Raw genomic sequence first — 24,734 nt, 5'->3', positions numbered from 1 at the left:
CTCAGCTAGGGTCTGAGGAGATAGTGAGGGGGGAGTTGGAGATTGAGGCACTTTGAGGAGAGAGTTCAGTGTGGCGAAGAGAAGTCCGGGGTTAGAGCCGAGAGAATTAGTCAGCTGGATGTAATAGTCCTGTTTGGCAAAAAAAAAGAGCAGATTGGAAGGAGGTTAGCATGAACTTGAAGTGTATGAAGTCAGCAAGGGCATGAGATTTCAGCCAAAGGCATTCAGCGGAGTGGGTACAGGAACGTAAGTAGCGGATTTTAGAGGTCAGCCAAGGCTGGGGTTTGGTACGCCTTATAGGATGGGGCATGAGAGGTGCAAGAGTGTCTAAAGCAGAGGATAGAATAGTATTGTAGGAAGAGATGGCTTCATTGACAGATTTGGATGGTGCAGTGGTAGAGAAGAGGTTCGAGACATTGGAGGGTAGTAGGGTCAATGGCCTGGAGATTCCTAGATAAATTGGTTAAGATTGGACGGGATTGGGCAGGAGGAAGTTAAGTGTGAAAGTTATTAGATGATGGTCAGAGAGAGGAAGATCTGAGGCAAAGGGATTGGAGGGAGAGCAGTTATAGAAGATAAGGTCAAGACAGTGACCATTTTGGTGAGTAGGGGAAGTGGAGCATAACTGGAGATTAAAGGAGGAAGTTAAGGCGAGGAAATGGGAGACGTAAGAGTTGGAGGGATCATTAACATGAATGTTAAAGTCGAAAAGGATGAGGGAAGGGGAAGAAGGATCATGAAAGAAGGAAAGCCAAGCATCAAAGTCGCTAAGAAAGGATGAAAGGGACTTATCAGGGGGACGATAAATAACTGCTATTCGAAGAGGCAAAGGAGTGAATAGGCGGACGGAGTGGACTTCAAAGGAAGAAAAACAGAGAGACTGAGGTGACAGAAGAGGTTGAAATTTGGAAGAGGGTGAGAGTAGTAGTCCAACACCACCACCGCGACCAGTAGGGTGAGGAGTATGGGAGAAGAGATAACCACCATGGCAGAGGGCTGCAACTGAGCCTTCAGGGCAGAGCCAAGTCTCTGTTATGGCGAGCAGATGGAGGCTACGAGAGATAAAAAGGTCATGGATATAAGAAAGTTTGTTACAGATTGAGTGGGCATTCCATAGGGCGCATGAGAAGGGCAGAGAAGAGGGGGGGGGGGGGGGAGGAAAGGAATAGAGATGAGATTGGAGAGGTCACGGTGCAACCTGCACAAATAGGATCAGGGTTGGTGAGGGGGGCCAGGATTGGGATTGATGTCTCCAGCAGAAAGAAGAAGGAGTAAAAGAGTGCGGAGGAGAGTAGGTGAGGAATGGCGATGAAGGCGAGATAAACTCAGATAGAATGGGGAAGGCACAATGGAAGGGATGAAAGCAGAAAGCAAGGAGGGAGGAAGAGAACAAGAGAGATGGTGAAGTAGTAAAATCAACGAAAGGGCAATGTATAACTGTGGTGCACAGTGGCTTCGGGTGGAGGAGTAGATTGGGAAGGGACAGAACTAGGAGGAGAATGAGAAATGGAGCCATATGTAGTGACTCAGGCAGTCCCAAGCGCTAAGTAACAGTCACGAGCAAAGGTGAGGGAGTGGGCTGGAACTGAGGCTGAAGGCTGGAACAGAGGAGTAGAGGTTGCCGGACTGGGGTTTAAGCTGCAAGCTGGAGCAGAGGATGCAGGCTGGATCAGAGAATGAAGGCTGGAGCAGATGATGGAGGCTGGAGCAGATGATGCAGGCGGGAGCAGAGAACGCAGGCCGGAGCAGATGATGTAGGCTGGGGCAGATGATGCAGGCTGGAGCAGAGAATGCGGGCTGAGGTAGATGATGCAGGTTGGGGCAGATGATGCAGGCTGGAGCAGAGGAGTAAAGGTTGCAGGACTGGAGTTGAAGCCGCAGGCTGCAGCAGATGATGCAGGCTGGACCAGATGATACAGGCAGGAGCAGAGAATGCAGGCTGGGGCAGATGATGTAGGCTGGAGCAGATGATTAAGGCTGGAGCAGAGAATGCAGGCTGGAGTAGGTGATGCAAGCCGGGGTGGATGAAGCAGGCTGGAGCAGAGGATGCAGGCTGGAGTAGAGGAGTAGAGGTTGCAGGACTGGAGTTGAAGCTGCAGGCTGGAGCAGAGAATGCAGGCTGGGGTAGATGATGCAGGCTGTAACAGAGGAGTAGAGGTTGCAGGACTGCAGTTGAAGTTGCAGGCTGGAGTAGAGAATGCAGGCTGGGGCAGATGATGCAGACTGGAGCAGATGATGTAGGCTGGAGCAGAGAATGCAGGCTGGGGCAGATGAAGCAGGCTGGAGTAGGTGATGCAGGCTGGGGCAGATGAAGGCTGGAGTAGGTGATGCAGGCTGGAGTGGATGATACAGGCTTGAGTAGATGATGTAGGCTGGAGCAGATGAAGCAGGCTGGGGCAGATGATGCAGTCTAGAGCAGATGATGTAGGCTGGAGCAGATGAAGCAGGCTGGGGCAGATGATGCAGTCTAGAGCAGATGATGTAGGCTGGAGCAGATGAAGCAGGCTGGGGCAGATGATGCAGTCTAGAGCAGATGATGTAGGCTGGGGCAGATGATGCAGTCTAGAGCAGATGATGTAGGCTGGAGCAGATGAAGCAGGCTGGGGCAGATGATGCAGTCTAGAGCAGATGATGTAGGCTGGAGCAGATGAAGTAGGCTGGGGCAGATGATGCAGTCTAGAGCAGATGATGTAGGCTGGAGCAGATGAAGCAGGCTGGGGCAGATGATGCAGTCTAGAGCAGATGATGTAGGCTGGAGCAGATGAAGTAGGCTGGGGCAGATGATGCAGTCTAGAGCAGATGATGTAGGCTGGAGCAGATGAAGCAGGCTGGGGCAGATGATGCAGTCTAGAGCAGATGATGTAGGCTGGAGCAGATGAAGCAGGCTGGGTCAGATGATGCAGTCTAGAGCAGATGATGTAGGCTGGAGCAGATGAAGCAGGCTGGAGTAGGTGATGCAGGCTAGGGCAGATGAAGGCTGGAGTAGGTGATGCAGGCTGGAATGGATGATGCAGGCTGGAGCAGAGAATGCAGGCTGGAGCAGATGAAGCAGGCTGGGGCAGATGATGCAGGCTGGGGCAGATGAAGGCTAGAGTAGGTGATGCAGGCTGGGGCAGATGATGCAGGCTAGAGCAGATGACGTAGACTGGAGCAGATGATGCAAGCTAGGGCAGAGAATGCAGGCTGGAGAAGATGATGCAGGTTGGGGCAGATGATGCAGGCTGGAGCAGATGAAGCAGGCTGGAGCAGAGGAGTAGAGGTTGCAGGACTGGAGTTGAAGCTGCAGGCTGGAGCAGATGATACAGGCAGGAGCAGAGAATGCAGGCTGGTGCAGATGATGTATGCTGGAGCAGATGATGTAGGCTGGAGCAGAGAATGCAGGCTGGGGCAGATGAAGCAGGCCAGGGCAGATGGAGCAGGCTGGAGTAGAGGATGCAGGCTGGAGCAGAGGAGTAGAGGTTGCAGGACTGGAGTTGAAGCTGCAGGCTGCAGCAGAGAATGCAGGCTGGGGTAGATGATGCAGGCTGGAACAGAGGAGTAGAGGTTGCAGGACTGGAGTTGAAGCTGCAGGCTGGAGTGGAGAATGCAGGCTGGGGTAGAGAATGCAGGCTGGGGCAGATGATGTAGGCTGGAGCAGAGAATGCAGGCTGGGGCAGATGATGTAGGCTGGAGCAGGTGATGCAGGCTGGAGCAGAGAATGCAGGCTGGAGCAGATGAAGCAGGCTGGAGTAGGTGATGCAGGCTGGGGCTGATGAAGGCTGGAGTAGGTGATGCAGGCTGGGGCAGATGATGCAGGCTGGAGCAGAGAATGCAGGCTGGAATAGGTGATGCAGGCTGGGGCAGATGAAAGCTGGAGTAGGTGATGCAGGCTGGAGCAGATGAAGCAGGCTGGGGCAGATGATGCAGGCTAGAGCAGATGATGTAGGCTGGAGCAGATGAAGCAGGCTGGAGTAGGTGATGCAAGCTGGAGCAGATAATGTAGGCTGGAGCAGAGAATGAAGGCTGGGGCAGATGAAGCAGGCTGGGGCAGATGATGCAGGCTGGAGTAGGTGATTCAGGCTGGGCCAGATGAAGGCTGGAGTAGGTGATGCAGGCTGTGGCAGATCAAGGCTGGAGTTGGTGATGCAGGCTGGTGCAGATGATGTAGGCTGGAGCAGATGAAGCAGGCTGGGGCAGATGAAGCAGGCTGGAGTAGGTGATGCAGGCTGGAGCAGATGATGCAGGCTGGAGTAGGTGATGCAGGCTGGAGTGGATGATGCAGGCTGGAGTAGGTGATGCAGGCTGGAGTGGATGATGCAGGCTGGAGCAGATGAAGGCTGGAGCAGGTGATGCAGGCTGGAGTGGATGATGCAGGCTGGAGTAGGTGATGCAGGCTGGAGTGGATGATGCAGGCTGGAGCAGATGAAGGCTGGAGTAGGTGATGCAGGCTGGAGCGGATAATGTAGGCTGGAGCAGAGAATGAAGGCTGGGACAGATGAAGCAGGCTGGGGCAGATGAAGGCTGGAGTGGATGATGCAGGCTGGAGTGGATAATGTAGGCTGGAGCAGAGAATGAAGGCTGGGGCAGATGAAGGCTGGAGTTGGTGATGCAGGCTGGAGTGGATGATGCAGGTGTTGGCGGTTAGCGCCACGTGGGCCAGCCTCGCGAACACCAGCAACCGTTGGACTTGCTTGTCTGCACTTGCTGGCTCAATGGCTGTGCTCCCGGATTCCACAGTGCCGCTCCCCTGTGCCTCCTCTCGCTCCACTACCTCAACAAGCGTTCGACCAGGTGGCAGCCTCCTCTGGGGTTGGTCTGGTCCGTTGCAAAGGGGCCGCCCGGTAGGGTAGCGGTGGGAGCCCCAATCCACAGGTGGAAGCCTTGGCGGCGGCGACGCTCGACAGCAGCAAAGTTGTCTCCAGCACTGCATCTCCGGCTCAGCCACAGCAGCAGCCCCAGGCAGGATGAATGCTGCGCACGATGCTCAGCGGCGGCGGCAGCCACACCACGATCAGGCACCCACGGATGTCTGCGGCCCTGAGCAGAGTGGAGGTCAGGCATGATGCTTGGCTGTGGTTATACAGCCGGCTGCCCGCAGGAGACCCGCGGGAGGGTCCAGCTCACCCTGGCTCTGAATCACTTCCGGGTAGGTCTGCCAGCGCAGGGGCCGATTTCCAGCTCAGGTTCTGGGCGAGTTTCAGCCGATTTCCAGCCTAGGTCGCCGGAGCTAGTTGTTAGCGTGTACCCTAGGCTGCGGCCACATTATGTCTGCTACACTTGTTACCCTCCTGCAGCACATCTTTCTTACAGCGTGCACACAGCATGAACCTCCTGTCTCCTTCCCTTAACACCTAAAAATCTCCTTATTTCGGGGAGGAGGGTCCTCAGCCTCACTCACCAATCATGTTATACCACATCTGCATACCATATATGGGTCATATAGTTTCATTTCCTCATAAGTTACTGCTTATCATGTGACTTACTGAAAATAAATAACAACACTTCTTATTTAAAGGAAAACGAAACTAATGCTTAGTTTCTGGAACACAAAGCTTATGCCCTCTATACACAAGCAGCAGCAGAAGGGAGAAAAATATACAACATGTGCATTTCCCCCGCTCCCTTCCATCCATATGTATTTTTCCCTCTACCTTCTCTGCTACACACACTTTCCTTCTATCCTCAAAATTGTCTCCTCTCCCTTCCCTGTGGAGGACTTGCAGCCCTTCTGCATGTCCTTACAGCTGTATCCGGGGTGACTCCCAGGTCCACCCCGATCTTCCCAGGGCCCTCGCTCCAAGTGCCAGGGTTTCCAGGTGCTTTTTGGCTAGGATCAGGCGACCATCAGGGGGAGGAATGTTGGCTTCGGCCTACCCCCTGGTAAGCCTTTCCTCAGCTAAGCGGTGCCCAGCTCTACCACCGGCTGCCTTTCAGGTGCTGTGGAGGACTTGCAGCTCATCTGCATATCATTTACAGCCTTCTCCGGGGTGACTCCCAGGTCCACTCCGATCCACTCAGGGCCTCCGCTCTAGGTGCCGAGCGCCTAATGGCGCGCGGGGCATTTTTCTCTTTACATCAACTTTTCTCTCAGTTACTACTTATGGCTCCAGTACACTTTTTCTTCTTGGCACTGTCCCTTCCTAATTTGTTTCTCCATCTTAAACCACTGTACACTGCAGAAGCACATTGTCCACCATCTGTATTCCTCATCTCACCATCTCTTTTTTCCTCTTCCTTTTTCTCAGCTCTCAACCTTAAACATTTCCTTCCTTCTATTCATCCATCTCCTTTCTATCTGAGTACATCTCACCGTCGTCGTACCTCTCCTACTCTTCTCCGTACTCTCTTACTCCTTCTCCTGCTCTCCGCTGGGGACATTAATCCCAATCCTCTACATCAGCTCTCGTCCTATCCATGCAAACACCTTTCCTCATTCTATCCATGCAAACGATTCCGGGATATCTCCAATCTCATCTCTATTCCCCTCCTCCCCCCCTCTTCCCTCCCCTTCTCGTGTGCCCTGTGGAATGCCCGCTCGGTCTGCAACAAACTTCCCTTCACCCATGATCTCTTCATCTCCAGTTCCCTTCAACTGCTCGCCCTAACTGAAACTTGGCTCGCCCCCGACGACTCTGCCTCAGTCGCGGCCCTATGCCATGGAGGTTATCTTTTCTACCACGCTCCCCGCCCAGTTGGCTGCGGAGGAGGCGCTGGGTTTCTACTTTCACCCTCCTGTAGTTTTCAACCCCTCCTCCTACCGCAGTCTCACTGCTTCTCATCCTTTGAAGTTCACTCCATCCGTCTATTCTACCCGCTGCCACTCAGAGTTGCAGTCATTTACCGCCCCCCCTGATAAGTCCCCCTCTTCCTTCCTTACTGACTTCGATGCCTAGCTCTCCGTTTTTCTTGAACCCTCATCTCCTTCCCTCATTCTTGGAGACTTTAACATACACGCTGACGACCCATCCGACTCTTACGCTTCTCAAGTTCCTCACTCTGACATCCTCCTTCAACCTCCAGCTGAGCTCCACCACCCTTACTCACCAAACTGGCCATTGTCTTGACCTCGTCCTCTCCTCTACCTGCTCACCCTCCAATTTCTGCGCCTCCGCTCTTCCCTCTCTCAGATCTTCACCTGATCACCTTCACACTTCATCACCCTCCCCCTCAGTCCCGCCCAACACTAACCACTACTTTCAGGTATCTCCAGGCTGTTGACCCTCCCACCTTATCCTGTAGTATCTCTAATCTCCTGCCGTCCATCATGTCCTCCGAGTCTGTCGACAAGGCTGTCTCTACTTACAATGCCACTCTCTCCTCTGCTCTGGACACCCTTGCACCATCCATCTCCCGTCCCACAAGGTGTACTAAACCCCAGCCCTGGCTGACCCCTTGCATCCGATACCTTCGCTCCTGCGCCCGATCTGCTGAACGCCTCTGGAGGAAATCTTGCACCCATAGCGACTTCATTCATTACAAATGCATGCTATCCTCCTTCCAGTCCTCCCTATTCCTTGCCAAACAGGACTATTACATCCAATTGACCAATTCTCTTGGCTCCAACCCTCGTCGTCTCTTCGCCACCCTTAACTCCCTCCTCAAAGTGCCCTCTGCTCCCACCCACCCCACTCACTCTCTCCTCAATCTCTCCTCAATCACTGGCTGACTACTTCTGCGACAATGTGCAGAAGATCAACCTAGAATTCACTACCAAGCCACCTCTTCCTCTTCACCCTTTAACCCACTCCCTCAACCAACCAACCCAGGCCTCCTTCTCCTCTTTTCCTGATATCACCGAGGAGGAAACCGCCCACCTTCTTTCCTCCTCGAAATGCACCACCTGTCCCTCTGATCCCATCCCCACTAACTTACTAAACACCATCTCTCCTACTGTCACCCCCCCATCTGTCATATCCTCAACCTCTCTCTCTCCACTGCAACTGTCCCTGACTCCTTCAAGCATGCTGTAGTCACACCACTCCTCAAAAAACCATCACTAGACCCTACCTGCCCTTCCAACTACTGCCCCATCTCCCTCCTACCCTTCCTCTCCAAGATACTTGAACGCGCCGTTCACAGCCACTGCCTTGATTTTCTCTCCTCTCATGCCATCCTCGATCCGCTTCAATCCGGTTTTCGCCCTCCACACTCGACAGAAACGGCACTCACTAAAGTCTGTAATGACCTGTTCCTTGCCAAATCCAAAGGTCACTACTCCTTGCACTGACAAGACTCACAATCGCACTTTCTAGATTTCATATCGAATATTTGTGTTTCCACCCAGCACCTTCTCATAGCAGGAGACATCAATCTTCATCTTGAAGATACTAACTCAAGCAATGTACGCGAATGCAAGGACTTCCTCCAACTATGGGAGCTCCACTGGCCAAATACACAACCCACCCATAACAAAGGACATACACTAGATATCATTTCCCACAAATTCTCATCAGAATCAAATTTCACACTAATAGACATAAAATGGACAGCCACGCCATGGTCCGATCACTACAGTGCAAACCTTTCCCTCCACTGGAGAACAAAAAAGACACAACAAAAACAAGAAAAGCAAACCTATACTACGAGAGGCAAAATAGACCCAATAACATTCTGGCAACAATTTTACACCAACGAATGGACAACACCTACAGACTCACCTCAATATCTCCAAGAATGGGAAAATAGGTGCAGAACAGTACTAGACAATATAGCACCACTTCAAACCAGAACCTCACATAGAAAAAACTCAATACTGTGGTTTAACGAAGAATTGAAAGAACTAAAAACACAAGTCAGAAGACTAGAAAGAGCATGGAGCAAGAAAAAAAGACGAACACACACTCAAAGACTTGAAACAACTACAAAGAAAATACAAATACACTATCAGACAAACTAAAAGAACGTATTATAAAACCAAAATAGGACCAAACTACAAGGATACACACAAACTCTTTTCACTAGTAAATAATCTCCTAAATACCACAACGGTTACAACCAGCAACACAGACACCCGTCAGCAACCAACCTTGCAAAATACTTCAACGAAAAAATCACAAAGCTCCGACTCATGATACCTACTGATACAACAGATTACACAAACATCCTCGAATGTTTAGACCCAAAACCCGGGAAATGCCCAGCAGATCGATCATGGACCAACTTCGACATGCTCTCATCAAACGAAATCTCACAATGGATCGGAAAATACGTCAAATCGCAATGCAAATTAGACATTTGCCCTACTAGTCTAATAAGATCTGCACCCAAACAATTCAAAACAGACCTCACAAATCACGTAAACCACAGGCTTCAAAATGGACTCTTTCCCACGGAGAAAGGAAACATCCTACTTACTCCGCTACCAAAAGATGCCCAGTAGCATCTATTCCACTCATAACCAAACTTATGGAAGGCATAGTGACGAAACAACTTACTGAATACCTAAATAACACTCAATTCTACACGAGTCTCAATCAGGATTTTGGTCAAACCACAACACTGAAACGGTCCTAGTGTCCGCAATGAACTCATTTAAACAAGCAATTGCAACCGGTAACAACATACTCCTCCTACAATTCGACATGTCCAGTGCCTTTGACATGGTTAATCATGGAATACTATTACATATACTAGAATACTTCGGAGTAGGAGGCACAGTTCTCAAATGGTTCAAAGGATTCCTGACCACAAGATTTTACCAAGTAACTACGAACGCGGACAGATCACCCCCATGGATACCTGAATGTGGAGTTCCCCAAGGATCCCCCCCTCTTGCCATCCTTATTTAACCTAATGATGATATCATTAGCCAAACTTCTAGCCAATCAAAACCTCAACCCCTACATATATGCAGACGATGTCACAATTTACATCCCGTTCAAACATGATCTAAATGAAATCACCAACGAAATCAACCAAAGCCTGCAAATCATGCACAACTGGGCGGATGCATTCCAACTAAAACTTAACGCAGAAAAAACACAATGTCTTGTACTCATCTCACAACACAACACAAAAAACTTCTCCACAATAATCACACCATATTGCTCTCTCCCTGTCTCACAAAACTGAAAATTCTTGGAGTTACCATTGATCGACACCCACGTGAAGAATACGACGACCTCACTCTTGACGCCCACGTGAAGAATACGACGAAAAAGATGTTCCATGCCATGTAGAAACTCAAATGAGTAAAACCCTTCTTCCCGAGATACATCTTCCGCACCCTGGTACAGTCATTAGTAATAAGCCATCTGGATTACTGCAACACACTGTACGCTGGCTGCAAAGAACAGACTATCAAAAAACTCCAAACAGCCCAGAATACTGCTGCCAGACTCATATTTGGAACAACTAAATATGAAAATGCAAAACCACTAAGAGCAAAACTTCACTGGCTCCCACTTAAGGAACGCATTGTGTTCAAGATCTGCACAATCGTACACAAAATCATTCACGCAGACGCCCCAATCTACATGCTAAACCTCGTGGACCTACCTCCCAGAAATGCCACAAGATCATCTCGCAAATTTCTCAATCTGCACTTCCCCAGCTGTAAAGGACTAAAATACAAGCTGATGCATGCCACTACCTTCTCATACATGAGCACGCAGCTATGGAACACACTACCTACAGACCTGAAAACAATCGACGAAATAACTAATTTTCGCAAATCTCTGAAGACATATTTCTTCAACAAGGCCTACAAAGAGAACCTATAACCTCATAAATCCACTTCATCAACCCACCCAGCATTGAAAGTCCACCTTCTATACTCCACCCCTAATCACTTCCTTCTTTCTTCCCTTACTTAATCTCTGCACATCACTTATTGTATCTGATATCCTGGAATGTCAATGTCATAACAAAACTATGTAAGCTACATTGAGCCTGCAAATAGGTGGGAAAATGTAGGATACAAATCAATAAAAATAAAATTAATAAATAAAATAAATCCTCATCCTTCTCGACCTATCCGCCGCTTTTGACACTGTCAATCATAATTTACTTCTTGCTACACTATCCTCATTTGGGTTCCAGGGCTCTGTCCTCTCCTGGTTCTTCTCTTATCTCTCCCACCGTACCTTCAGAGTACATTCTCATGGATCTTCCTCCACCCCCATCCCGCTCTCTGTTGGAGTTCCTCAGGGATCTGTCCTTGGACCCCTTTTTTTTTCAATCTACACCTCTTCCCTGGGCTCGCTGATCTCATCTCATGGTTTCCAATATCATCTTTATGCTGACGACACCCAGCTTTATCTCTCCACACCAGACATCACAGCGGAAACCCAGGTCAAAGTATCGGCCTGCTTATCCGACATTGCTGCCTGGATGTCCAACCGCCACCTGAAACTGAACATGGCCAAGACAGAGCTTATTGTCTTTCCACCCAAACTCACTTCTCCTCTTCCTCTCCTCTCTATTTCAGTCGATAACACCCTCATCCTCCCCGTCTCATTTGCCCGCAACCTCGGAGTCATCTTCGACTCCTCCCTCTCCTTCTCTGCCCATATCCAGCAGACAGCGAAGACCTGTCGCTTCTTTCTCTATAACATCAGCAAAATTCGCCCTTTCCTCTCTGAGCACACCACCCGAACTCTCGTCTACTCTCTCATTACTTCTTGCCTTGACTACTGCAACCTACTCCTCACTGGCCTCCCACTTAACCATCTATCCCCCCTTCAATCCGTTCAGAACTCTGCTGCACGTCTTATCTTCCGCCTAGACCAATATGCTCATATCACCCCTCTCCTCAAGTCACTTCACTGGCTTCCGATCAGGTACCGCATACAGTTCAAGCTTCTCCTACTAACCTACAAATGCACTCAATCTGCAGCCCCTCACTACCTCTCTACCCTCATCTCCCCTTACGCTCCTACCCGTAACCTCCACTCACAGGACAAATCCCTCCTCTCAGTACCCTTCTCCACCACCGCCAACTCCAGACTCCGCCCTTTCTGCCTCGCCTCACCCTATGCGTGGAATAAACTCCCTGAGCCCATACGCCAAGCCCCCTCCCTACCCATCTTCAAATCCTTGCTCAAAGCTCACCTCTTCAATGTCGCTTTCGGCACCTAACCGTTGTACCTCTATCCAGGAAATCTAGACTGCCTCAATCTTGATTGACTGCACTTTTTGTCCTTTAGATTGTAAGCTCCTCTGAGCAGGGACTGTCCTTCTTTGTTAATTGTACAGCGCTGTGCAACCCTGGTAGCACTTTAGAAATGTTAAATAGTAGTAGTGCGTATGCCTTGTAGCGCTATAGAAATAAGTAGTGGTAGTAGTAGTAGTAGTGAATTTCCCCCTGATCCCCCCCCCCCCACTTCCCTTCCATCCATGTGCAGTTTCTCGTCCTCCCCTGTTACCCCCCTAGGGGTCCCACATGCCTTCCTACCCACCCACTGCCCCCCTCTTCTCTCGATTTGCAGCACTGGCAGGTAGGGTGGGCAGTCTTGCTCTCTCCAGCTGGCCTGAAGCTTTCCCTCTGCTGCTTCTGCTCCTTCCCACACGGCAACAGAGGGAAGGACCCTGGGGCTGGCTGTAAACAGCTTTGATGTTTTGTTTACCTTTGCAGTATATTGTTTTAATAAACATAAACTAGACCTGCTGCTTCACTCAACACAGACAAATAAGGAGAGAGAAGAGAAAGGCTGGAAAAACTGTACAGAAATATTTTCCTTTTAGTGCTGGAACCCTGGGTACAAAAGGAGAGCAAATAATTTCTTACCTGATCAGAAACCAGGGCAGACATTTCCCTGCTGTTTCCCCTCTGAATTCTGCAGCTACTGGGATGGATTCAGGCTGGAGATTTCCCTTTTCCTGGACAGATGAATAAAACAGGAGGAGGTTGAGCTGATTCCAGGACTCAGATAAATTCCCTCTGCAGATCTGAGACTGGGTCTTGCAGGGATTTCCAGGACCCCAAAGGCAGAAAGTTTCTGCTCTTGTGTCTTTTTTTCCTGTTCCCTCTTTACAGCTCTGAAGAAAGAGCATATCATGTTCAGAGCTCCTCCCCCTGGTGTGGTCAAGGAAGTTTGATTAACAGGAGATATGATGTCACAAGGCTGAAGCCACTTCACCCAAGGAGGTTTTCATTCTCCCAAATGCAGCCACTGCCATCTTGGTACACCCAAAACAATGTACTTGACAGGATGATAAGCTCTACCTATTGATTTCAGGTCACATAATGTCCCATGCATACTCCTTGGGTGAGGTGTTTCTGGGATTTCCTACCTCCTTAAAGTGCATCTGTGTAGAACAAGGAGGTTTAATAAACAGCAGTGGAAGTGAGCCTATCTAGTCCATTGTACCCACGGAAGCCAGTTAGGATTATTTAAGTTTCTCCTCCCCAGCGCACCCGTCATCCCCATTCACTCAAAACAAAGCAAGCAAACCTAGGAGCTGCTATATCCACATTGTCGTTTTTTATTGTTGGTCCATCTGTAACAATTGGATAGGCAGTGCCTTAAAAGGTGGATGACAAAAGGTTTTTGTTTTTTTGTTTCTTATTGGACAGCTTTTTAATTTATTTGAAAGCTGCCCATCTGTAGATATGAATATCATGAAATAGTAACTGAATATCACTAAAACAGCTTACAAAATTATTATAGCTGGTAGAAACAGCAATTTTAAACTCTGTATTTTTTCTACACTACAAACTAAATAAATACACTGTATACAATACAGATGGTCACATTTTAGTGAGGATATCTTGTTTCCTGATGGGTTCATCTTAAATGTTGTTGTAATCTTTCTTGGGAAGCCTGGTGTTATAAAGATGATGGAATATATATTGAAATTAAATGGAAGTAGAATTAAACTCTCCTCTCATTGCGGCACATGGAATCACACCTTCATCTGTTTTGTAGAACTTTACCTTTTAGATACACAAATGGATTATTCTGTTGTTTGAGCATGTTTCAGGGACAAGTAGTTTATAAGTCAAAATAATATATTTTCTGTCAAACAGATCTCTCATTTGTTGAAAACATAACTAAATGGGCTATAAGCCCCTAATGCAGCCCATTTGTTTTCTTATATTTTTTTTCTTGTGATAGCTCATACTGTGCCAAAACTGGAAATACAGTGAGACAAAATAGAATTCAGTAACATTCAAAACGTATTTTTTTAATGTGTTAATCATCTTTATTAAAATCAAAACATGTTTGTTGATAAGCTTCATACAGAACAAGAAAAAACAGTAAACCATCCAACATGGCACAATAAAAACTTTTACAGAGAACATACTCCAAGAACCCTTCCCCTCCTGTTCTCCCCTCCCTCCCTATAAGCCCACCTGATTGTTTCCACCCGCCAAATTAATACAACAAATGTACAGATCAGTAGGACTCAAAGCATTTCATAACAAGCACTGCCTCCACTGTATGCAAATCTCTCTCAAGAATACTCATTGTCAATATCCTGACAAACCTGACTTCGGGTAACTCCAGGATCAGGTTCGGGAACCACCAGGTTATCCTATCTACCATAAGAGGCAGACAGGGTCATATAATTAACATTACAATTTTATTTGTATTTGGCTAATAACTGAGTGTCAGACCCTCGACCATTCTTCTAAGGTTCGGAGATCCCTTCTCATCATTTCTACTCCCTCCAGGGTATCCACACTATTGGCCATTTTCGTGTCATCCACAAAAATGCACACCTTTCCTTCTAACCCTTCAGCAATATCTCCCACAAATATATTAAACAGAATAGACCCCAGCACCGACCCCTGAGGAACTCCACTGCTCACCTTCCTTTCTTCTGAGCGGATTCCATTTACCACCACTCTCTGCTATTAAAAATTATATTACGAAGCATGAAGGTGACTTGGTTAACTTCTGCTGTATAGTAGTAAATAATAGTAATAAACAATATTAAGTGCATTTTTATAAGGTACCACTGCATTCTTCAAAACAGAAGGAGCAAGTTCCCACAAACCATCTTTCTCTTTTGATCTAGGCACAGAGGGAAAAAAAAGCTTTCAAATGCTCCCTGGTTTCAACCTAATACATGTTAAATGTGGGATATGAATGTCATAAATAAATAAATACAAACTCTGAATTTTGAGCACCTAATTCTCATAACATGATGTCTGTTTTAGTGGCCCATTACCAGGAGAAAAAAATGACTGCACGAATATAATACAGTGGTGGAAATAAGTATTTGATCCCTTGCTGATTTTGTAAGTTTGTCCACTGACAAAGACATGAGCAGCCCATAATTGAAGGGTAGGTTATTGGTAACAGTGAGAGATAGCACATCACAAATTAAATCCGGAAAATCACATTGTGGAAAGTATATGAATTTATTTGCATTCTGCAGAGGGAAATAAGTATTTGATCCCCCACCAACCAGTAAGAGATCTGGCCCCTACAGACCAGGTAGATGCTCCAAATCAACTCGTTACCTGCATGACAGACAGCTGTCGGCAATGGTCACCTGTATGAAAGACACCTGTCCACAGACTCAGTGAATCAGTCAGACTCTAACCTCTACAAAATGGCCAAGAGCAAGGAGCTGTCTAAGGATGTCAGGGACAAGATCATACACCTGCACAAGGCTGGAATGGGCTACAAAACCATCAGTAAGACGCTGGGCGAGAAGGAGACAACTGTTGGTGCCATAGTAAGAAAATGGAAGAAGTACAAAATGACTGTCAATCGACAAAGATCTGGGGCTCCACGCAAAATCTCACCTCGTGGGGTATCCTTGATCATGAGGAAGGTTAGAAATCAGCCTACAACTACAAGGGGGGAACTTGTCAATGATCTCAAGGCAGCTGGGACCACTGTCACCACGAAAACCATTGGTAACACATTACGACATAACGGATTGCAATCCTGCAGTGCCCACAAGGTCCCCCTGCTCCGGAAGGCACATGTGACGGCCCGTCTGAAGTTTGCCAGTGAACACCTGGATGATGCCGAGAGTGATTGGGAGAAGGTGCTGTGGTCAGATGAGACAAAAATTGAGCTCTTTGGCATGAACTCAACTCGCCGTGTTTGGAGGAAGAGAAATGCTGCCTATGACCCAAAGAACACCGTCCCCACTGTCAAGCATGGAGGTGGAAATGTTATGTTTTGGGGGTGTTTCTCTGCTAAGGGCACAGGACTACTTCACCGCATCAATGGGAGAATGGATGGGGCCATGTACCGTACAATTCTGAGTGACAACCTCCTTCCCTCCGCCAGGGCCTTAAAAATGGGTCGTGGCTGGGTCTTCCAGCACGACAATGACCCAAAACATACAGCCAAGGCAACAAAGGAGTGGCTCAGGAAGAAGCACATTAGGGTCATGGAGTGGCCTAGCCAGTCACCAGACCTTAATCCCATTGAAAACTTATGGAGGGAGCTGAAGCTGCGAGTTGCCAAGCGACAGCCCAGAACTCTTAATGATTTAGAGATGATCTGCAAAGAGGAGTGGACCAAAATTCCTCCTGACATGTGTGCAAACCTCATCATCAACTACAGAAGACGTCTGACCGCTGTGCTTGCCAACAAGGGTTTTGCCACCAAGTATTAGGTCTTGTTTGCCAGAGGGATTAAATACTTATTTCCCTCTGCAGAATGCAAATAAATTCATATACTTTCCACAATGTGATTTTCCGGATTTAATTTGTGATGTGCTATCTCTCACTGTTACCAATAACCTACCCTTCAATTATGGGCTGCTCATGTCTTTGTCAGTGGGCAAACTTACAAAATCAGCAAGGGATCAAATACTTATTTCCACCACTGTACGTGCTAGCAGGGGTGTAGCCAGACAACAAATTTTGGGTGGGCCTAGGCAAGAAGTGGGTGGGCACCAAGTGTTCTCCCCCCTCCTAACCACCACCAAAAAAAATATTTCAACTGGCGGGAAAGTGCTTCTTTCCACCTTGGCAGTATGCAGCAAGCAAGCGCAGAAAACTGAGCGTGTGCAGGTGTCAGTATTGTGGACAGTAGCATTTTTGTTACCATGAGGGGGAGGTCTTCAGCTGGCTGAGCTTCAGATCCCCATCGGCTACCGCTAAATGTCTGCTACTGTTGGGTGGGCCTGAGCACTAAATGGGTGGGCCCTGGCCCACCTATGGCTACGCCACTGTGTGCTAGGGTGCCCCTGTAAAAAGCCCCTCCAACTGACCACTGATTAAGATTTATAACAAATTACTACTCTACCTATGAAAAGTTATTCCGTTATTATACTTCCTCTGTGTACATCCGTATGCTGCACAAGCTGGCATGCTTGAAAATATAAGTGAGATTAAATAAAAATGCTACAAACAATAAAAACGACAAGGTGAATGCAGCAGCTCATAGATTTGCTTGCTTGGTTTTGAGTGAATGGGGATGACAGCTGCGCTGGGAAGGGGAAACTTAGACTGACCTAGTTGGTTTCAGCGTTCTGAGGTCACCATCTCCTATTAAACTTCTTTTGGTTTGATTAACAGGAGATGGCATGATGTCACAAGGCTGAAGCCACTTCACCCAAGGAGGTATTCATCCTCCCAAATGCAGCCACTGCCATCTTGGTACACCCAAAACAATGTCAGATAATGGGTCATGCACACTCCATCAAATCGCTTTGGGTGAGGAAATTCTGAGATTTCCCACCTCCGTAAAGTGGATCTGTGTAGAAAGTAGATAACAGGCAGTGGGTCCTACACAGGGAGAACAGATCAGGGAAATGATTTAGGGCCTGATGCACAAAAGTCCCTGGAAAGAGACGCTTCCTATTTCCAGCGCAGTAAAAATTACTGAGGTGGAAATAGTGAGCGATTCACAAAAGAAACTGCATGCAAATGAGCTGCATGGACTTTTATCGTGCAGCTTGGGTACAGAAAGTGTGGCTGCTATGTGCATGCTCAGACAGTCCCACTATGCATGTTTGTCGTACATGCATATCAGCTGTGTGTATGAAAGCCATGTGTACTGTCATCACAAATAGCTGCTTAACCTCCACCCCCTCCAAAAGAGCCAGTTTCAAAGGATGGAGGGGGAGCAAACGGAAGAGCTCATGACAAGAAACATCCCCAGACTAGTCTGAGCACCCCTGGAGCTCCCAAGCGCTGTCCATGTCAGTCCCAGACAACCACGGGCCACTGACCCACCTGCTACAACTCCTGGAGTTCTCAGGCGCTGAGTTTTCCATTTTAACAACTTACTGGATTTCTGGAAAGTACATCTTAAATTATTTTCATAGTTCTTATACATAACCCAATTCCACCACATTTGGAAAGAAAGAGGTGAGTTATCCTTCCAATGATTAATGAGTTTAAAGGCAACAGATATTAGAAATTCAAATAGAAATTTGTCTGATTCAGCAGATATTTCAGGTAGGATAACTGATTTCCAGATAATACATTTCAAGGAGATAGTAGTTGACAAATGAAGGATATCAGATATTTTACTCCAAACTTCAGACCAAAAAATTTGGAGATTGTTACTTTCAAATAACATATGTGAAAGTGTATCAATTGCTTTGGAACACGACCAACATTGATCTGACGGAATCCAAAGTGAACGATGATAAATGAAATAGAAGGATTGTGTGATTGAAGCGGACAGACACTCTAGGGCCATGGATCCAAAATGAGTTCCATAATTCCTCTGGTATTTGGGTGCTCAAATCCTTCTCCCATACTTGTTGAGTGGCTAGACAATAGTTTATTTTATATAATTGGAATGTCTTGTAGTAGATCGAAGCGCAATAAGAGAGCATTGTACGTTCTTTAAGGAAAGATTTGTGGGAATTGAGGAGATGGTTTATAGAATGTTCCAATTGTAGAAAGCGGAGGAATTCTGCATCTGGATGGTTGTATTCAGTTTTAAGTTGAGCAAATAAGAACATAAGAGTAGCCACATTGAGTTAGACCAATGGTCCACCTAGCCCAGTATCCTCTTTTCGGAACAGTGGTCAAGCCAGGTCACAAGTACCTGGCAGAAACCCAAGTCATGGCAACACTCCATACTACAAATCCCAGGGCAAGCAGTTGCTTCTCATGTCTGTCTCAATAGCAGACTATGGACTTTTCCTCCAGGAATTTGTCCAAACCTTTTTTAAACCCAGATATGCTAACCGCTGTTACCACATCCTCTGGCAAAGAGTTCCAAAGCTTAACTATTCGTTGAGTGAAAATATATTTCCTCCTATTTGTTTTTAAAGTATTTCCATATAAGATGGCCAACGTAGGGAGATCCACGGCTTAGCTAGCTCCACGGGCCTACTACAAAAATCGACTAAAATCGACCCTAATTAGTAATAATTCAACCAGATTTTATTCTGATCTCATCGAGAAGTTCTTCTTCAGAAGCGACTGATTATACACTCTACTTTGCTCTCATCTGATTGTCTTGTAAAAGATCGTTGTGGAATCCTTCTCGGGCCTTTAACACGTGAGTGCTTTGATCTCAACCACGCTGTTTAGCAGCCACCCGACGGTTACCCGACTCCACTGCCTCTGACATTGCCAAGATTCTCTAGTGCCTACTCTTTCGCCAATTTTAACTATTGATGTATCTCACCTGATCCAATTGTTATTCATTAGTTGGATCCAGCTTATGGGCTATAACAAATTCCTGACCTCGCCTCTAGGCAATAGCCCCGATGTCCGGGATACAGCGTTACTCCCACCAAAAATATTTCCCCATACTGTAGTATCGGATCGGCGGATCCCGAACGCAACCTTGAGCGGGCCCATACCTACAAATGGTGGACGCATCAGTTCGAGGGACCTGGCAGCCGGACACCACAATTGTGAGGCAAGGGAAAAAGATCAGGGTGACAGTCAGGAGCAGCAATTGTGGTGAACTGACGGGAAGCTGGGATCGTGACGAGACCAGAAGAAGTGGTGGATAACGGCCTCTGAAGGTCACTACGTGGTGGCTAAGTACTTTTATAGAAGTGGGCCTGATCTTATAGCCACCATTTGGCCCTTTATTACTTACAACAATCTGTCCTGCACTACTAACCATCATCTTGCCCTGCACTACTGACAACCGATGACGGCTGTATGGGCGCAGTGGAAATAGAGACCAACCAAGTGCTTCCCTGCTCTCATTGAGCTAATTAGGCACACTTCTGCTGACAACCGATTTTCCATTGTGCAACTGACATCCGATTTACCTGAGCTGTTGACCACCGACCTGTACTACACTGCTGACCATCGATTTGCATGATCTGATGTTAATTGGCTATCTCTGCATTGTTGACAACTGATCTTCCCTGTACTGTGGACAACTAATTTACCCTACACTGCTGACAACAAATTTTGCCTACACTGTTGACAACTGATTTGCCCTGCACTGTTGACAACTGATTTGCCCTATACTGCTGACAATTGATTTGTCCTGCACTGGTGATAACTGATTTGCCCTGCATTGCTGAAAACTGAATTGCTCTGCGCTGCTGACAACTGAATTGCCCTGCACTGCTGACAACTGAATTGCCCTGCATTGCTGACAAACGATTTGCCTGCACTGTTGCTAACCATTTTGCCCTGCACTGCTGACATTTGATTTGCCCTGCATTGCTGAAAACTGAATTGCCCTGCACTGCTGACAACTGAATTGCCCTGCTCTACCAACAATCGATTTGCCCTGCACTGCTGTCAACTGATTTGCCCTATACTGCTGACAATTGATTTGTCCTGCACTGGTGATAACTGATTTGCCCTGCATTGCTGAAAACTGAATTGCTCTGCACTGCTGACAACTGAATTGCCCTGCACTGCTGACAACTGAATTGCCCTGCTCTACCAACAATCGATTTGCCCTGCACTGCTGACATCTGTTCTGCCCTGCACTGCTGTCAACTGATTTGCCCTATACTGCTGACAACTGATTTGTCCTGCACTGGTGATAACTGATTTGCCCTGCATTGCTGAAAACTGAATTGCTCTGCACTGCTGCCAACTGAATTGCCCTGCATAGCTGACAACCGATTTGCCTGCACTGTTGCTAACCATTTTGCCCTGCACTGCTGACATTTGATTTGCCCTGCACTGGTGACAACTGAATTGCCCTGCATTGCTGACAACCGATTTGCCCTGCTCTACCAACAATCGATTTGTTCTGCACTGCTGATATCTGTTTTGCCCTGCAGTGCTGTCAACTGATTTTCCTTCCACTGCTAACTGTTCAGCCGTGCACAGCTGACAACTGATTTGCCCTGCTGTTAACTAATTTACCTGCACTGCTGACGACTGTTTTGCCCTGCACTATTGACAACTGTTTTGCCCTGCACTACTGACAACTGATTTACCCTGCACTGCTAACAACTGATTTGCCCTGCTGTTGACAACTGATTTGTCCATTTGTATACTGATACTGTCTGTACTGATCTGTATATATATTATATACTTATGTACTAGCTTTGTCTATTCGCTATTCCATTCTCCCAGTCCTTTGTTCCTCTTATACCTCCATCACATCCAGACTAACAAGACCATACCATCCTCATCTCACTTGAAAGGACTCAGGGTCTTTCGTCCCCTGTAATTTCTATTCTGTATCCCCACCCCCATCAATTTACCTAAATATCCTCCCCTACCTAGCCACCCTCTCTATCCCACCTTTAGCCATTCTTCTAACCTAATCTTAATATACTTAACATTAATCCTGATACATCTGCCAACATGATCTTCATAAAAATATTCATCATCATTCGCTCTCTTGCTATCATACATGCAACACTCAACTTTCCTTCTCCAATTGGTTCAAAACTCTGCTGCCCGTCTCGTCTTCCGCTAGGGTCGCTTTACTCATACTACCCCTCTCCTCAAGTCGCTTCACTGGCTCCCTATCCGTTTTCGCATCCTGTTCAAGCTTCTTCTACTAACCTATAAATGTACTCACTCTGCTGCTCCCCAGTATCTCTCCACACTCGTCCTTCCCTACACCCCGTTCCATGGATAAATCCTTCTTATCTGTTCCCTTCTCCACTACTGCCAACTCTAGACTTCGTGCCTTGTCTCGCTGTACCCTACGCCTGGAATAAACTTCCTGAGCCCCTACGTCTTGCCCCATCCTTGGCCACCTTTAAATCTAGACTGAAAGCCCACCTCTTTAACATTGCTTTTGACTCGTAACCATTTGTAACCACTCGCCTCCACCTATCCTGTACACATTAATTGATTTGATTTGCTTACTTTATTTCTTGTCTATTAGATTGTAAGCTCTTTGAGCAGGGACTGTCCTTCTTCTATGTTTGTGCAGCGCTGCATACGCCTTGTAGCGCTATAGAAATGCTAAATAGTAGTAGTAGTATTCCCCCATCAAAATTCAACATTATACCAGTTCTTCAGCATCACATAAGAACTCCCAAATCATTATTATCCCCACGGACCAACAACAACCACAGAAACCCAACAACATCCAGACAATCATCCTCAAAATCAGGAACTTTTTCATCTAAAGCTAAATCACCTAATACAAGACAACTTATCGAAATCTGCCCCTCTTTCTCAACTACTGAACCACATCTGCCCATACGAATAGGATACATCAACGCTAGATCAGTAGTTAATAAAACTGAAACCATCACAGACTGGATTACATCTGACAACCTCGATCTACTCTTCATCACAGAAACCTGGATCCGTGATCCAAAAGATCCCATTATACTTGACTTATGCCCCCCAGACTATAAAATATCTCATTGGCCTAGAAAAGATAAAAGAGGTGGAGGCATAGCACTTATCCATAGATCTAACTTCCTTGCAGAACCTATCTCAGAGTCCATCTCACCTCAAATTGAAATTGCTTCAATTAAACTTCATAACGCTATACTATGTGACCACCTAACCTGCATATTGTTTTACAGACCTCCCAACAACTGGAACAATAGCCAAACTATATTTATGGCCTTTATTTCAAACGCATGTGTTAATAGTTCCAATATATTATTAGTTGGGGATTTGAATCTGCATTTAGAAGACTCCAATTCTGTCCATACTCGAAAGTGTATTGACTTCCTCCAATTATGTGACTTTGATCTACTTCCAATGCAAACTACTCACATCAAAGGTCACTCACTTGATATCATCTCCCACAAACATACTTCAGATCAAAAATTCATCCTATCAGTTATTTGCTGGTCTGCTTCACCTTGGTCTGACCATTATAAAGCAACTTTTTCTTTATACTGGCATAAAAATAACCAGACTATAGCGTGTGAACCCTCAACAATCAACACCAGAGGACGGATCGGCAAAGAAACTTTTTGGCACCAAATCTATTACAATGACTGGTCAACAACTCTCTATTCAAATCACTTCCTTACAGAATGGGACAATAGGTGCAAGATAATTTTGGATGAAATTGCCCCTTTACATTCGAAAACTTTACATAGAAGCAACCCTTCTCCACGGTTTAACGGCATTTTTAAAAACCTCAAGTCACAAACCAGGAAACTTGAAAAAATCTGGTGTAAATCAAGAAACAACATCACCTTCAATACGTGGAAACAGTCACAAAGAAACTATAAGGCCATCAAGCAAGCCAAAAGATCTTATTACACAAAGAAAATTACAACTACTGGAACAGACATTAGAAAACAATGCCAACTAATAAAGAATCTCCTCAACACCGACCCAGTCACAACATCATCCTCAAGCTGCCCATCTGTTGATCAACTAGCCAAATACTTTAAAGACAAAATCATCAACCTGTGCAACATAAACCCCCAAAACGATTCCAGCATTGATAGCTTTTTTGACAAATTGGACTCAGACATGGACAAAATTCCTGCTGACCACTCCTGGACAACCTTCACCCTTCTTACCACTGAAGAACTTTCCACAACAATATCCAAACTCTCTAAATCACATTGCCACCTTGACCCATGCCCCAACTATCTAATGGAAAACGCACCTGCACGCTTTATTTCAAACCTCACCAATCACTTTAACTTCCTCCTTCAACAGGAATCCTTCCCCTCCGAGCATGATGGCATACTTACACCTATTCCTAAAAACACTAAGAAACCAGCAGATGACATCACCAATTACCATCCTGTGGCTTCTATCCCTCTATTGATCAAACTGTTGGAAAATAGAGTCACCTCCCAACTCAACGGATTCATATAAAAATTCTCCATCCTTCATGAGTCGCAATCGGGATTTCGACCAGCCCACAGCACAGAAACGGTATTACTCACCTTAATATCTAAATTTAAAAATGAAATATCATTTGGGAACAACGTCCTCCTCTTGCAAATTTTTTTTTATTTGTAAGAAGTCTTTTATTGAAAATTCTCATTAGACAACATACAATATTTATCACTCTACACTGGCATGTTTACAATGTAGTCCAGACAAGATGAAAACCAGTGTTTGTGCTTTTCGTGCCACGCCTCCAGAGTCTCTAATCACGGCTGGGCATTACTCACACAATACAATCCCCTCGACCGGTACCTTAAAAGAACCAGACAACTGGTAGCACTATTTAGACTGCAACAATGACAAAAAGAGACCAAGGAAGCGCTTCCTGGGGTTAACACTGGTTTATTTAATTATCCAGAGATTAGGATAAAAAAATAAGAAAATAGTCAAGTATAGTCTAGTATAGAATAGAGGAGAAAAACATGTATTGACAATGGAAAGTGGTCACGTCTGGCTCTCTATCCCCTGGCATGGGGCAGAGTGCACTATACACTGACCAACTTCTTATCTGGCAAAGACATAATATATAGAACTTTCTTTCTCTTACAGTACAAAAGAACAAGAGAGAGGGAGGGACTTTTCCCTCCTTAATTAGCATCTTGTAAATACA

General features: G+C 46.4%; 1 protein-coding gene across 1 annotated transcript in view; it reads right to left on the bottom strand.

Annotated features, from left to right (window-relative positions):
• Nucleotides 1-12,989, bottom strand: part of LOC115462410 (zinc finger protein 25-like) — a 47,919-nt gene extending 34,930 nt beyond the window's left edge. The window contains 1 exon segment of the mRNA XM_030192452.1: nt 12,707-12,989. Within this exon segment, the coding sequence (XP_030048312.1) occupies nt 12,707-12,730 (24 nt within the window). The 5' untranslated portion in view covers nt 12,731-12,989.
• Nucleotides 12,990-24,734: the final 11,745 nt, after the last annotated feature.

Source organism: Microcaecilia unicolor, chromosome 1, assembly GCF_901765095.1.
Source record: "Microcaecilia unicolor chromosome 1, aMicUni1.1, whole genome shotgun sequence".
Lineage (NCBI taxonomy): Eukaryota > Metazoa > Chordata > Amphibia > Gymnophiona > Siphonopidae > Microcaecilia > Microcaecilia unicolor.
This window is presented reverse-complemented; position numbering and strand designations above follow the sequence as displayed.